Source organism: Nesoenas mayeri (assembly GCF_963082525.1).
Source record: "Nesoenas mayeri genome assembly, chromosome: 1".
Taxonomy (NCBI): domain Eukaryota; kingdom Metazoa; phylum Chordata; class Aves; order Columbiformes; family Columbidae; genus Nesoenas; species Nesoenas mayeri.
Window position 1 is genome coordinate 117,231,702 of NC_137541.1, and position 14,776 is coordinate 117,246,477.

At 35.6% G+C, this 14,776-nt stretch overlaps 1 protein-coding gene across 8 annotated transcripts in view; it reads left to right on the forward strand.

The window, feature by feature from the left end:
- KDM6A (lysine demethylase 6A) overlaps positions 1-14,776 on the forward strand; it is a 157,161-nt gene that overhangs the window by 87,921 nt on the left and 54,464 nt on the right. For all 8 annotated transcript variants that reach the window (XR_013922272.1, XM_080346687.1, XM_080346688.1 and 5 more), the window contains exons 7-9: positions 7,568-7,622; positions 10,444-10,478; positions 13,962-14,055. Coding sequence is in view for 7 of the 8 variants with exons in the window: in XM_080346687.1 (XP_080202813.1) it covers positions 7,568-7,622; positions 10,444-10,478; positions 13,962-14,055 (184 nt within the window). In the remaining variant the exon portion in view is untranslated. The remainder of the gene's footprint in view (positions 1-7,567; positions 7,623-10,443; positions 10,479-13,961; positions 14,056-14,776) is intronic.

Here is a 14,776-nt window from a genome sequence, read left to right on the forward strand (position 1 = left end):
AAGTCTGTAATTGCTAAGAATAAACCATTGCCAACAGATGAGTAATTGTCAGTCAGAGTCTACAGGCAAAGGGGGAAGATGGGAATATGAAGGTCATATATTCCATGTTTTTCACAATTTTAAACATTATCATAAATCATCTATATTTTATGTAACCAACTTAAGGACAAAATTTATTTTTACTATTTTAAGATGTTGATGATCAAGATAATTACTAGAGTGCTGTTTAACAATCACAAAATCAACTTTCAGTGTTATTTCGAAGTCAGTTACTGCTTTTACATGTTTCTAACATTGCTGCAGTTAAGACTTGCAAATTACTATGAGAATCCTTGACTACTCTCTTATGCCGTTGCCATAAACTCTGGCAAAAACACCAGTGCTGTTGAAAATGACTTGGCCTTCAAGCTCACATTAAGGGTGAGGCAGGAGAGAAAGTGGCCTTTCTGGTTGAAAAGAGTACAGTCCTTGTGTAACTTGACAGTTATGGCAGTTTTACCTTCAGAGGTGATAAATGAAAGCTGAATTTGCCCCCTTCATTAGAACAGTACCATTAATTCCAAAATCAAGTGGCAATAACCTGGGGGTGGGGAAGATGTTTTTGTTGATTACTGTAGTAGCAACCTGATATTACAGTTTACCTCACAGTTGTAATTTTTTCATGCTTTCCTCTGTGTCCTCCTGCCACCTTCCTATTTGCCATTTCCTACAAATGATACTGGGAATACTGTGTTCAGTGGTGTTAGCTATAGTAACAGTGATGAGCTTATACTCTAAGAGTGTAATATGTTGTTTTATTGGTTTGGTAAATGTAGTTGTCAAAAATGTTAAAGCTTCTGAGTATGTGTCATGTTATTTGTGGCGTGTCGCTTGCTAGCCTAGTAATTTTTTCAATATATTTAATGTATTTTTTCAGTTTTAGCTTCTTTTTTTTTTTTCATATGTAATCATCCTGTCGTGTGGATGTTTCTCATTTCTCCTAAGTACTTTTGATTCTTGACCAATTTCTAGCAAATACATCAGAATTAAAGATATTTCAAAGAGAAGTTCCTAGAACATTCTTACATGACATGTTGCCCCAGATTCATTTGAGCTCTGCAGGCCAAGAACCAGGTGATCTGGTTGTCTTGATCTGCAACAGAGGCACCAAATGACTTTATGGGTCTGGTCTATTGGGACCTGAAAAATTCTGTGAAGGGAACTGTCCCCTCTACACAGGAGCTGTTTCACATCGGGCATCCCCCGTGCCTCCTGTCCAGCTGGAAGCTGAGCACAGAGCTAGGTACAGCACGAAGGAGGAGCTGGGTGTGTTGTGTGGGACCACTGACACACGTAAAAGAGAAGCTGAGGAAAAAAAGAAAACATACAGCTTTAATATTATTAGTTTAAGTGCTGAGTTACATTGGAAAGGGAAGCTATGAGAAACAGGTCTTCCATCCAATGTTCATTTTGCTTGCTGGCACTGAAGTATCATCATGTACTTTCGGTGGGGAGTTAGGGCTACCATCCTGAAAGCCATTTGAATGTAAAATTCAGTTCACTTACCTTGTTTCCTGACAGACTACTTAAGGGGAAAAAAAGAAATCTTAGTTTTTCATATTTATTAGAATGGTGGTTAGGTGGGGTATTTTCTGTGGATTTAGTTTTGTTTGCTTTTATTTAGGCTTTTTTTGCTGCTGGACTGTTTTGTTGGTTTTGTGATTTTTTTTGTTTGTTTGTTTTTGTTTTGTTTTGTTCTGTAATGAGTGTTCAGTAGGGCCTCTGGACTCGAGCAGGTTATTTTATGGAAAACCGAGTTATGTTGTGCTTCAGGAATTTTGTTTGGTTTTTAAGTATTGCAGATTCATCCTGTACCCACCAACAAAACTCTTAGGAGGATGAAAACTAAACTTTACATGTTTTCAATCATTTGCCTTTTTGTAAAAATACTCATTCTGCCTTTTACTTTTAGACTTTTTTCCTCGTTATGTATACACAAAACAGCTGTCCTAGTAGGTAGCTTCAGGCCTATGCTTTTATCTTGCTTGTAAATCATCAGTTTAAATACAATTATATATTTTAAATTGTTTTCCTAAAGATTCTCATTTATTATCAGTGCTAATACTTACTTCTTATATTAGGATAAGAAAAAGGCTGTAAAAGAATTAGAATTTATTTGGGAAATATACTTTGCAAAAAAACTAAATACTGATATACAGATAAACAGCTCAAGGTAGTTATTTATAGCCAGACACTTTTCTGTCACTTATTCAGATAATTCTCCTGTCTATATGTATGTTTATGAAAGATATTTTTAGCTACTGCAGCTGTTGTGTGTCAACACGTAGCTATTATAGACATACTGTTCATTTTTAATGTTCTTTTTCTTAATTATAAACAAAAATGGATGAAAGTGAAAAACTGTGTTTTCAAGCCTTCAAGTGCCGTTTCACAACAGTTACCTTCCGTATGTGCTTAGATTAGTATTTTTTTTAAGCTTAACATATTAAATCAAAACCCTGTGGTCTTATTTTTTATTATTAAAGAAAAACTAACTAGTCAAAATACATACAATTAGGCGAAGTTTTAATTTCTCATGTCTATTTTTATGTCTATAATTCTACCAGAAACTAATCAGCAGCATTTTTAGGTAAAAACAAACAAGCAAAAGCAAACAAAAACCATGAAACAAAAGCATTTTGTGGAAAGCAAGATGAAATTAGTCAAAAGATTATTTTAATAAAAATGGGAGGGGTTGGAAACAGCATTTGGGAATTAAATTACTCTGCAAGTCTTTGTAGTTTGCATATGCATATGATGGAGAGGCACATACAAGAAATAAAAACCTGAAAGTTTTTTAGTGCAGCATGGCACTGCAGTCAAACAGCACAAGAGTTATTTAGTGCAACTGGATTTGACAGTGGATCATGATATTACAGTGTTTGGCCTACAGAGTGTGTTGTTTTGTTCTCCCTTTCTTAAATTTGCTTGGGTTTTTTAAGTAATTTTGGAGTTTTCCTATAAAAGAGAACTGTATGTATATTTAGAAATGTCGTGATCACAAAGAAGAGGAAATGCTAAAATGGAATTTGCATGCTGTGTGATGTCTTCTCGCATTAGGGGGTGGGGGGGAAGAACATGAGGAGGCAGTTGATTTGAAGTTGAGCATTGAAGCTCCTGAGTGTTGGTGCTGATACACTCACTTCATTTGTGGACCTTCTTGTGGATGTGGATCTTGGTCCAGGTGTATTACCTGTGACTGACAGGCTGTCATTCAGGGCTCACAGGAATAAGTGGCATGCAGGCTACTGGTCAGGTAGCTACAGGTACCCGGCAAGGATTGCACTGTGCTTGTGGTTCGGCCCAGGTGGCTGCCTGGGCTGGAGACAGAGCTGCGGGTCCTGAAATGACTGCGGCACTGTGGTGCCTGGTGATGCAGCAGTGGGGACAAGCTTCCAGGCATCCCATCTCCCAACAGCATTTTGTTGCTTCTGTCTGTCCATCAGGCTGGAACACAGAGATAGTTAAATTTTGGTGCTGCACAAGTAATGGTAAAACATGCAAACAATGTGAGTATTAATGTTGCTTTGTGAAAAGCCCTCTGGTATATTGTATAAGAGGTTGGTCTTTCTGTTCAAAAATAATTTTTCAGGTACAGTTCATCAAAGCAAGAGAATCCTCTGAGTATACTACTGCTGTTTTTCAGTTTAGGTCTGTACGTGACCTTTGTTTCTTTTACCCTTTTGCCCTGTCCATGTAACAGTTTTCCTCAGTCTTGGAGGTGTTGTAGGTTTTTTAACGTTGGGCAAAAGTAACTGAGTGTTTACACTACACAAACCTTCATCTTACAAGATGAATTAGTTCTGAATTCATAAGACACTGGAGAGTGATGAGCTGATGCAGCAGCACATGTCGCCCGTGTCCTCTCCTGACCCTGTCCCCTGGCCCCCGCGTGCCTAGCAAATGGAGGCCTGGCGCTCTGCCACGGCTGCTTACGCAAGGCTGCCCGTGTCCTACTTCTCTGAACAAAGCCCGCTCTCAGGAACGTAGGCATCACACCTAGGGCACATAGGCAGAAAAAGCCATCTCCTGACAGAATTTTACTGAGTCATGATGGAGCTCTCTTTCATGGTAAGTCTGTGAGGATTGTCAGGTTTCAAGTGATGGCTTGCCTTGCTTACTGAGGAAATGCAGAACCAAGAGCTGTTAAATGTGCTACTGTCATCCTCCAGAGGAGGTGGGAGTAGAATCACTATTTTGAGGTCTCGGGCTTGAATGTAAACAGAGGCAGAACTGAAAATCTTGCACTAAGAAAAAACCAGTTCTTTTTGTGTTGGCCATTTATTGATTAAAGAAACAACAAAAACCTGGGTACTTGCCCCTTAAATTGCAAAGGACTAATTTATTAGGAGAACTGGTGTTTCATTCTAGTAGTGAAAACATATTAAGTTACCTAAATCGGTGTCAGATTACTATTATTTTACTACCAGACCTGATCCTTTCATCAATTCTGCTTATGTGCAATCTGCTGTACTTCTGATCCTTGGAAAGGTTACCTTTGAAATTGTTTCCACAGTCAGAGGCAAGTCAAGGACTCCAGAGGAGACAAAATAGGCTGTAGATAATTGTGCAATTACAGATGGCTAGAAATCAAGGTATACTATGACTTGAGCTGCAGCTCTTGAAGAGAGGTGGTTACTTTTTAACATTCAGAACACTGCCTTCTAGGTAAATCCTCTTACTCGGGATTTGAATTTCTATAGACTGCTGTCTGCCTTGAGGTATTGTATGTCTTCTCTGAACTGCAGCGGCCTCTCCTGCATAATAACTATTTCACACAGCAGTAGCCAGCCTCAGTACTGCAATATTTGAGAGAGGTGCAGATGTTTGCTGGCCGCTTCTGTTTGTTGCAGAAATGGAAGTTGGAAATGATTACTATTTTTTTTTAATTTTTTGGTGCTGGTAATTGTGATTAGTGGGTCTGCTTTTGGCTGATGCATTTTATGCGTCAGATTGCATGCATGCTTTTTTTTGTCTGATTTTGAATACTTAACGGAGAGCTATGTATTATTTATCTGGCAAGAGGTGTAGGTTTGCTCGTGTTTGTGCATTTCAAAGGTTCTTGGTGTGAAAGGCTCTGGGTTTTCTGTGCATTGCTTTGCGATAAGTGTTTAGTGCAGATGGTTTATTTTGTTGTTGCTGTGGGCTTCGGTGTATCCATTTCTTTACTGTTCATAGCCTAGTTGACAATGCAAGCAGAAATTTACTAGACTTAGAAAATTTTCGTAATGTGGATTTTGAAATCTAAAAGTCAGATAATGTAGCAGTAAGAATTTAAATTTTTAGGAGGTATTGGTGAGAATATTCCTGCTTTTTTTTTTTTTTTTTTTTTTTAACTGTACAGCACTGATACTACTGGCACATTTAAATATTAAAATGGTTAGATTTTCTTATATGGTTGCCTGCTTTCTCTCAGTGAGTCTCACTGCAGTAACACTTCTGAAAAGCTACTGCAGAACAGTTGTCAGTTGTTTCTCTTTAGATCTGCTTATTTTTTATAACAGCATTTCTAGGTGAGAGCAGATCTGTTCCTTTCTGCTTTATCTTTTCGTATTAATTGTTAGTGACAGTGCAAGACGACACATCTCTGCAAAATGGATTTTGTACTGTTTAGATTGGTATACTACATGTACAGGCCAAAATATATAGGTCTGCTCCATTTTTTTCTTTTCTCAGGCAAAATTCAATATAAAATAGAGCATTTTATTTTTATTTAATCTTTTTTAAGTTGCTTGCTTAGTAGAATCACTATGGTAACCGACTAAAGATGTCTCTGAGGCACACAACCTGCATTGCAATGTAAGTGAGGGGGGATGTTAAGTTCTATATTACTATTGAACAATATAAAAAGGAACAGGCAAAGGAGAGAAATGAGTTAATATTTAATATTTACAAGCTATTATTTACTGCTTGCTCTAAGGTTAAAAAGTTATTTTACAAGCAATGTATATGTGAGTTCATTTTTTCTGGGAATGATACTGTGAGTTCGTTTCTCTTCTGGGAATGATATTGCTAAAATGTTCATTAAAAATACAAAATTTGGGTTATCATTCAACTTGAGTTTATTTCGTCTTTTAAAAGCTGTTATGTATTGCAAATTACCTTGGCAGAAGTTAGGAGAATAAGCTGTGTCACTGTGTGCCTCACAGAGCTCATGAGAGCATCAGCATTCTCTTTTTATGCTTTACTACGGATAATAAATTAATTTTCCAATAATTTTTCTGTTAAAATCTTTATCTAGAAATTTGATGGTCTGCTAAACTCTTCTTATAAATCTTTGACACGTGTGTTCTATAGGCATGCTATACGTGAGGTATTATTAGGACCATGAAAAAAAAAGTTATGTCGTATCTAGTAGCTCTGACAATACTGAAAGCGAGTTGCATGTACATCCATTAATAAGGATTTTTTCTTCCCAGCTACACTAACAAGCTCCTGAATGCCACCTGGTTTGGCATCCTAAACAGCAGGAACTACATTGTCATTTTTGTGCTAACAAAACAAAAGATATGAAAGCATCAGTAATGTTTTCTTTATTGGAAGCCATCTAAAACTCTGTTTTGTAGATAACGATAACTAGTATTTCACATGCTGTCTCTTAGGTTCTTATATTCCTAGGCCTTATTCTCTGTTGAATTAATATGTTTATCTAATTTTACACTATGTGCAGGATTTTTTCATGAAGCTTATGGAAAATTTCAGAGGCACTTGAGTTTATATGCCAGTTACATTCATTTTAACATACTTGGTTGCTTTTCAAACCGTAAATAGTGATCACTGAATTAGTATGAGAGTCATTGAATGGTTGCTCACATCCAGACCTTCTGGCAGACAGACTTCATTGCTCTACTTATGTGACCTTCTTTCTAGAAGATTGAAATGCTTGGCTCTGAATGTCACAATGCAAAGATGTTTTAAAAGATATTATTTGGTTCCCTTGAGGACAAGCCATTAAAAATAAACAAGCTTTAATGATTAACTGAAGTTATCTTAAAACCTGGAGGAGACGATGTAAGAACTTATAACCTCCTTATGAACTTGTGTTTTAATGTAAAGTTACTCATTTTTAAATGCTTTTGACAAGTGATCAGCTTTTCAAAAGGACTTCAAATCCCTCAATTTGAAAGAAGAATATTATATTTTTCTAGACAAATTGAGAGTTTCAGTGTTGATCTCTGTGAGGCTCTGAGCTAGTATGACTACATTCCCGGTTGTGCATTCTGAGGAAAAATGGATCTTCCAATTGTGACCATTCATTTGATACAGTCATTCTTCCCGATGCTATCCCAGTTGTTTTATGAAGATGTGTGTTGCCGTCTTACATTCCTAGCAGCATTGCTACGTGTTTGCAATAAAAAAAAAATTACTTCCCTCTAGTAAACAGTTGAACAGAAATTGAAAATTGTTTTCTTTAAGACACATGGTAAAATATAGTATTAATTTTAAAGTACTAAATTGATTTATTCTTAGTAATTTGCCAATGTGCTAGTACTACTTTGTTTGAAAAACAAATCTTTTTTTTTTTCAGCATTTTCAGTTAGCTTTGATTGACTGCAATCCCTGCACTTTGTCTAACGCTGAAAGTAAGTAACCTTTAAGTATTTTCATTTATTTTGTTGTAGATTTTTTAAAAGTCTTGTTTTGATGACTGTAGTAATTTTTTTATGAACCAGTCCTCCAAAATCAAAAGAATCATTACTGAGAGAGGGAGACTACAAAGCCTGTCTCATCTGTCAATGGAGACACATATTCCAGTGGAATAGTGGATTGTTTTAGTAAATGCAATAAGTAAAAACTGAGACTTAGCTTATTAATTGCTCTTAAGACTTGAATTCTGGAGGAAATGTAGTATTTGACTATTTATTTGTAAATGTAGTGCTTGTGCCATTGCACACATTTAATAGTAATTGTTTAAAACTTTGGGGTATCTTGATAATCTCTCATTTTTCAGTGATCATTTTAATTCAAATTGAATTTATGTATCTAAAATTCAGCATCAATCCTATGCTGTTGAAGTAAGAGAAAGTAAAAAACGTAATTTTATTGTTTTGTTAGGTGCCAACTACATATTAGTCTGTACTTGAACCTGTTGATCTTTTAGTGAGCTGTGATCTAACATATGCCTGTAGAGCATCCTGCAGGTGTTTATCCGTACCTAGTTAGTGGAATTGTATGCAATATGTCTATGTTCCTGCATGTTTTGGTGTCTGTAAGAATTAAAAGGCAGACAGTTGTGAAGGAAATTACTCCCTCAGTTTTTAAAGTACCTTCATGCTCTTCTTGGTATTGAGCTTAATTTACTTCTTAACTTCAGAAGCATTTGATAAAGTATTTTAAAGCATATTTTTATTTCTTGAATTCAGAACTGGATGGAATTGTGAGTATTCTGTCTACAAGGGTAATGAAAGAGGGTCTGTTTACATGGGTGAAACTGCTGGCTCTTTCAGTATCGAGGAGCCAGATGTTGTACAAGGTCTTCTCCAAAGCTTTGTTACTTATCAGGAGCAGGCACGTATGATTTTGTAAAATTATTTGCAGAATTCTTCCTGAGTCAACAGGCTTTTATTGTTTTCTACCAGATATGTGATTCTCTGTTATATTTCATGTTAGTTCATATCACTTCTCACTAACTTTATCAGTTTTCGCAGTAGCTCTGAATTTTTGTAAGGTTTTCCTAACCATTGGCCCCCAGTCCCCTCTGCCCCCAGATTTATGTAGAACTTTGGCCCCATATAAGGGGTCCATTGCCCCCTGGTCTTGGGTGCCATGCCTGACAAACCCAAAGGAAGAGAGCGAAGAGGCATGAGAGATTCTTTCTCAGGTTCTCCTATACCGCTTGACGGAAGGAGAACCGTACACCCTGAGCCAGGGTGTCAGGTACTGTCACGTAAATGCTTGAGATGGCCTTAATTGCTACCCCTTGCATATCTGAAGGCTGGGTGAGTAACTGCATTACAGCAACTGTCTTCCTAGTAGAAGTGTCTGAGTACTAAGCACATCTTTCTGTTGAGGCAGTCTTGAATATGACACCTTCAGTTTCTTTCCTCTGCATAGCATGGCTTCCTTTTGTAGCTTCACTCTGAAGAGGTTTTGCTACAAGGGGAAAATTGAGATTTTTTTTTTAGGTAATGAACTCCTGGAACAAAAGCAGAGGTTTTTCTTTCATGAGTGCAGAGTGAAGTTTGACGATGTGGTGAACATAACGGGTGCGTTAGGTGCCCTTTAGCAAGGAACACAAAAAGTTTATTAAAATTTTAGATGATGCATTTCATTATGACCTGGTTTCTGAAGTGCACCAGGCTGCCTTCTTTACAGTGGAGGACAAAGCAGTGCACAAAGGGAGCTATTCCCCTCCGTTATGACCCAAACAGAAAACCTAGAACTCCAAATGACTTGTATAAAGCTCTGTGTCACACTACTATGTAGCTTCAAGAGAAAGAAATTTGTGTGACTGAAATAAATTGAGCTTGGCTCAAACAAGTATTTTCTTACATATAGTCCTCAAGAACATCAGGCAAAAGTCTGACTCAAAGGAATTCTTCTTTCCTCCTCAAATCAGAATAAGAATTACATTCATCTCAGCTAGCTTTACTTATCTACCTGGCTAGTCTAGGTTAGCAGTTCTCAAGCTGAAGAGATCAGGCACTCAGCCTGTCCTTTAATGATCTGAGCAGCATGAGGATAATTTTCCCTCTGTTTTTACTCCTGAACAACTTTCATTTTCTGTCTCCAGCCAGCAATTTCCTTGCCTCCAAGAGTTGCTAGTAGTATTACGGCATTCTCTACAATTCATGTGAGGAATTTAAGGTGCTTTACAGTGAGGATCAGAATACTATGTGGCATTAACGCTTTTAGTTAATTTCAACAGGACAAAGACAAATCCTAAAAAGGAAAACAAAAAAAACCCCACCTAAATTTAAGGTCCTCTATAAAGCTGGCAGCGTATAATGTAGTTTTCTGTTCTGTAACCCAGCTACCCTGTCCCTTGGCAGTTGAATGAGTATAAAAAATACATCTTAATTTCTAACTCAGTTATGTACAGAAAATATTACCTTCATTCTCTTGTGCATCTCTATTTAAAAAGATTTTTATCGTTAAGTTTACTGAAAGGTTAATGGACTCTGTATTTTGGAATGCAGAGGAAATCCATACACTGCCTTTCTGCAATATCTATTTACAGTCTTAATGCTTTGTTAGGATAAATATTAATTCTCTGTCAGTTCTGTTGTAATAATTAGAAAATATCAATTTAAACAAATACCTTTTTTGTATTTTCAAAATGTAATTTGTCTTGGTTTTGCTTTGATAAGTTTGAAACATTGTTGATATCTAACTTGAAAAAAGCATTGTAATTGTTGTTGTTGTTCATTGAAGCTAATAACTTTGATTTTCCCACTCTTCTAGTTCAGTTTCACATCGCCCACTTATATGAAATCCAGGTAAACTTTAAGCTCCTTTTTATAAAGTGTGGTTGAGTTTTTAACTATATGGCATCATCGATATGTGGAATTCAGGTTATAGATGCTTTGTAAAGTTAGGCTTTAGTCTTGAATTGCTAAAGAAACTTTGTTTGCTTTGACTAAATTAAAAATACTTTCTATGTCGACTGTCATGCTATAAAATGAAGTAGCCATTTTAACAAACTTATTGTGTACATACATACTATATTCCCAAGTGCAAAAAAAAAACCCAAACAACCCTAAACATTTTTAGTAGAATTCTTGTGTGAGATTATATCTTTATTTTAAAAGTTATATAGAGATATCAAAAATAAGTGGTTTCTTTATTCGTGTATATTCGTATTTGTCATACACACACAGAGTTGAGTCTAGCCAGGTGCTTTTTAAGTATGTTTGATATGAAATTTTCAATTTTAACGGAACATATGTGACAGGAACACTTGAGATCTGAAGTTAACATCACATAAAGCTGCATTGTTAATTCTCTATCAAGTCCAACCACAATTTTTTTTAGGTGAATCTTTTGGGAAATTACAGAACACTTATTGAGTACGTTAAAACCAAGCAGCTTCTGAAATAGCTATTATGGATTTGCAATTTCACTGACTGGTCATGTCATGTAGATTATATGCTCCTTTATCATGTTTATAGGTATTATATGACAGAGGAAGGGATGCGACATGAAAACAAAAACTGTTTTAATTAAAATGGATGACAGGCATAACTAAACTACATTTTCAATCAGTTGAAAAGGAGCTTGATAAAGTAAGTGCTGTCTTTTGATGGCACAGTGAATAATGGATTTAGGTATTTATATATAAATAAAAGATATACATTTGATAAGATATTTTTCTTTTGACTGCTTTTGGTGCAAAGCTACATGACAGGACAGAAATCCTCAGCCTGCAAAACCATTAAGAAACTTCCTGGACTGTTGTTTCTTACCTGGACACCATCCAGATTTCATTCTGAGCACTGGAGCAACTCTGACAAGTTTAGATAACAAACCACCCTCAACACATTAGTTCTTCTGGTCTGTCAGAGTGAAGTAAAAAGTTGAACATCTCAGGTCACCGGGCCATGTGCCTTATATAATTGTGTGACCAATGTTGCAAGTGCTTAAGCTGTGCTTTCTGACTGACAGTCATAGGCAGCAGGAATTGTATTTTAACTGGAGTCAGAGCAAAAATGTTTTGATGTATTCTGCTGTTAGACTTGGTTTGTCTCACAGTTCTGATTGGGAGGAGTATCTTTGTTTCTGGAATTTGAGAAACTTGGAACCACAAAGGATCTTTACTTTGTTCTGGATCTTACCTCTGACACAATGAGGGAATGTTTTGGAGGCAGGCTGGTTGCTTGCTTTGTTTTAAAGGACATGGCACTACAGTTTTCTGAAACATTCCATATATTTGAAAATTATCTACTCTCTAATATTTAATGAAAAAGTTAATTCACTCCTTAATTATGTACCTTCACAGTAATGGAGTTTAAATGATGGGTTGCCAGCCTCTGAACAAGAGCAGCCCAGCGCTGATAAGAGTTAGCAGTGGTTTTTCATGGTGTTTAATGTTACTTTCTGGTATGTCATCTGTGGCTGTGTGAGTCCCTCTAGCTATTTAGGGTGGCAGCTTATACAGTGTCTAAAGAAAGATGTAAGATGGGGTTCCTCTCCCCATTCCCATTTCTAAGACTCTTTATGATGCAGCCAATATCAAGGGCGTTGGATCTTTGGAGTTAACCTTCTAAATAAAAACAAATGTAAATATTATGATAATTTTCTGTAATATTTTAAGGCATATATGTAGAGAGATTTCTCAAGGGTAAATAAGACAACAAATAAGAAAAGTGAAAAACATTCTAGATCTGGAAAACATGCCTTATTTTAATAGGACTTTCTGAATCCTCCCAAGCATGTAAACATCTCTTTCAAAGTGGGAATATTAGGCACTAATATTTACCTATTTGACATCCTGATGGCTACCTCTGCTGTCATATTATACACTGAACTTCTGTTCATTTGCTTATCCTTCATAGTCATAAACTACGAATTTTGTTCCCAATGCAAAATTTTAAATTTTTTCCTAATTTTTTCTTATTTTGCTGGCCATGGATATTTTATTTATTTATATTATTTGTTTTCTTACTAGTTGTCTGCATTTCATGAACACCAATTAAAAATCTTTTCTACCAACTTCCCTTTGTCCCATTTGAAAGTATGTAATTGCTGCTTTAATTTTTTTTTTCCTGAATAGAATAAGGTTGTAAAACCAACAGAGTTGTCTTTTTTGATTGTGAGATCTTAAGAACCTAATAACATTTTTAACTTCTAGTAGGTATTTATGTTGTTTAGAGTCTTCTTCCCAGTTGTCTTTTTAAAAACACCAGTAGTCAGTACTATGTGCTCTTTGCGTAAAACAAATGTACATGATAATTATCTACATTTAGGTGGCCCTGGGTTTTTTGTGCTTTCTTCATCTGTTTGACAGAGTGAAGTCTACTGTTGAATTATTTGAAAGTATTTTTTTTCTTAAAAAGTTGTCTAGAATTTTTAGAAAGTAAAAAAAAAAATTTACTAACAGACCTCAGCATTTATGTCTTCTAGACTTCTATGGGAGAGAAGGAACAGAAGAATTAAAATATGTTCATTGTAAACAATTATTGTTAGAGTAACACAAAGATAAATGCTGACATTATTAAAAAAACAAAACAAAACAAAAAAACCCCAAAACTATCAAGTCTTAACCTTTTACATACACAAAAGAGCTCATACTGTTCCATTAGTCAATAAAGACAGCAATCCTAACCTGGGATTGTGTTTTCTATATTAAGACCTGTTGATCTAGGGAGTTAAGAATTGAGTGTTTCCATGCTTTAAGCATGATCTATATAGCAAATAATAAGATGTCATGCCTTCATTCTCTAGGCATAATCCATGGATATGTTTTAATTCTACATGTGGTGGGACTCTTATAATGACAATAAATATGTTGAAAAGGCAGTTCTAATATACCAAAGGAAGGAATGAAAGAGGCAAATTTTTACCAGCTGCCAATTACAGATGATCTTTATTTCAATGTTACAAGTTTCTTGGGAGGAATTTGTGTAGGGCTTTTTCAGATGTATACTCATATTCAAGGATTCCCCTTAAAAACAGTAAATTCATTTTAGTATAAGAAGAAGCATAATGCATATATGAGGAGTTGACCTAATTTAATAATTTGCAGATGTCCCTCAGTTATTTTAGGTAGTTAATTTATGTTCAATACTACATTTATGAAAGTTATTCCCTTACAGTACATATACGTCACTCATTAAAGCTTTCATATGCACTGTATGCCAAAAAAAAAAAGTTCCAGAATTTTTTGTCAATGTGTTCGTGTGCTGTCAGTGCTGTGAAATCGTTGCTATTGGTGGTCTGTTGTAGGCTTTATGATTAATCCATTTACTGTTTTCCTTTTGCAGAGAAAGTATCACTCTGCAAAGGAAGCTTATGAACAACTTTTGCAGATCGAAAACCTTCCTGCACAAGTAAAAGCAACTGTCTTACAGCAGTTAGGTATGTAAAATTAACTTACATTTTTCTGTGTGTTTCTTTTCCCCATCTTTTCCTCCAGCAGTGTTTTTTAAGGCTCCATTCCCAAAGTGAGTCTTAAACACTGAGTATGATAGAGATTTTAACCCAAAATAGAATGCATAACAGTAGATAATTAAGTAAATAAGAGAGGAGGAAAAGATTTTACTTAAACTTAGGAAATTAAAAAGTTCTTAGACGTGCTACAGTACGTGTGTTACAGGTTTTGGGTAATGAGAGCTTGTTTTTTTCAGAGAAGGAATGCAGCAGTTAGAATTCTGTGTTCTGCTTTTGAGGACATCCCTTGAATACCCAGACTAAGTGCTCTAAAACAAAATACTCTTCCCTGTTGCAGAAAGAAGAAAATGACGAAAATTTACCTTTCTCTTTAATTATAGTACTTAATGAAAACCTATTTCTGTAACTAAAAGATCTATCATCAGATTCCGTAAAAGAAGCCACATAAAGAGAGGAAAAGTATTATTTTTTAAATTTTCATCTTCCGCATTTATAGAAAGCTGATATATCGTTTTGAGACCAAATTTTCTGATGGATGGGTAGAATAAATTACTTTTGTCCTATATGCCTTATAAAAGTATTGCCAGAATATTTGTTAAAATTGTTCAACCCAGTGCAAAACTTCTTCATTCACTTTCTCCATGTTCTTCATCTAATTTATTATTCTAAATATTAATTTAGCCTGCTT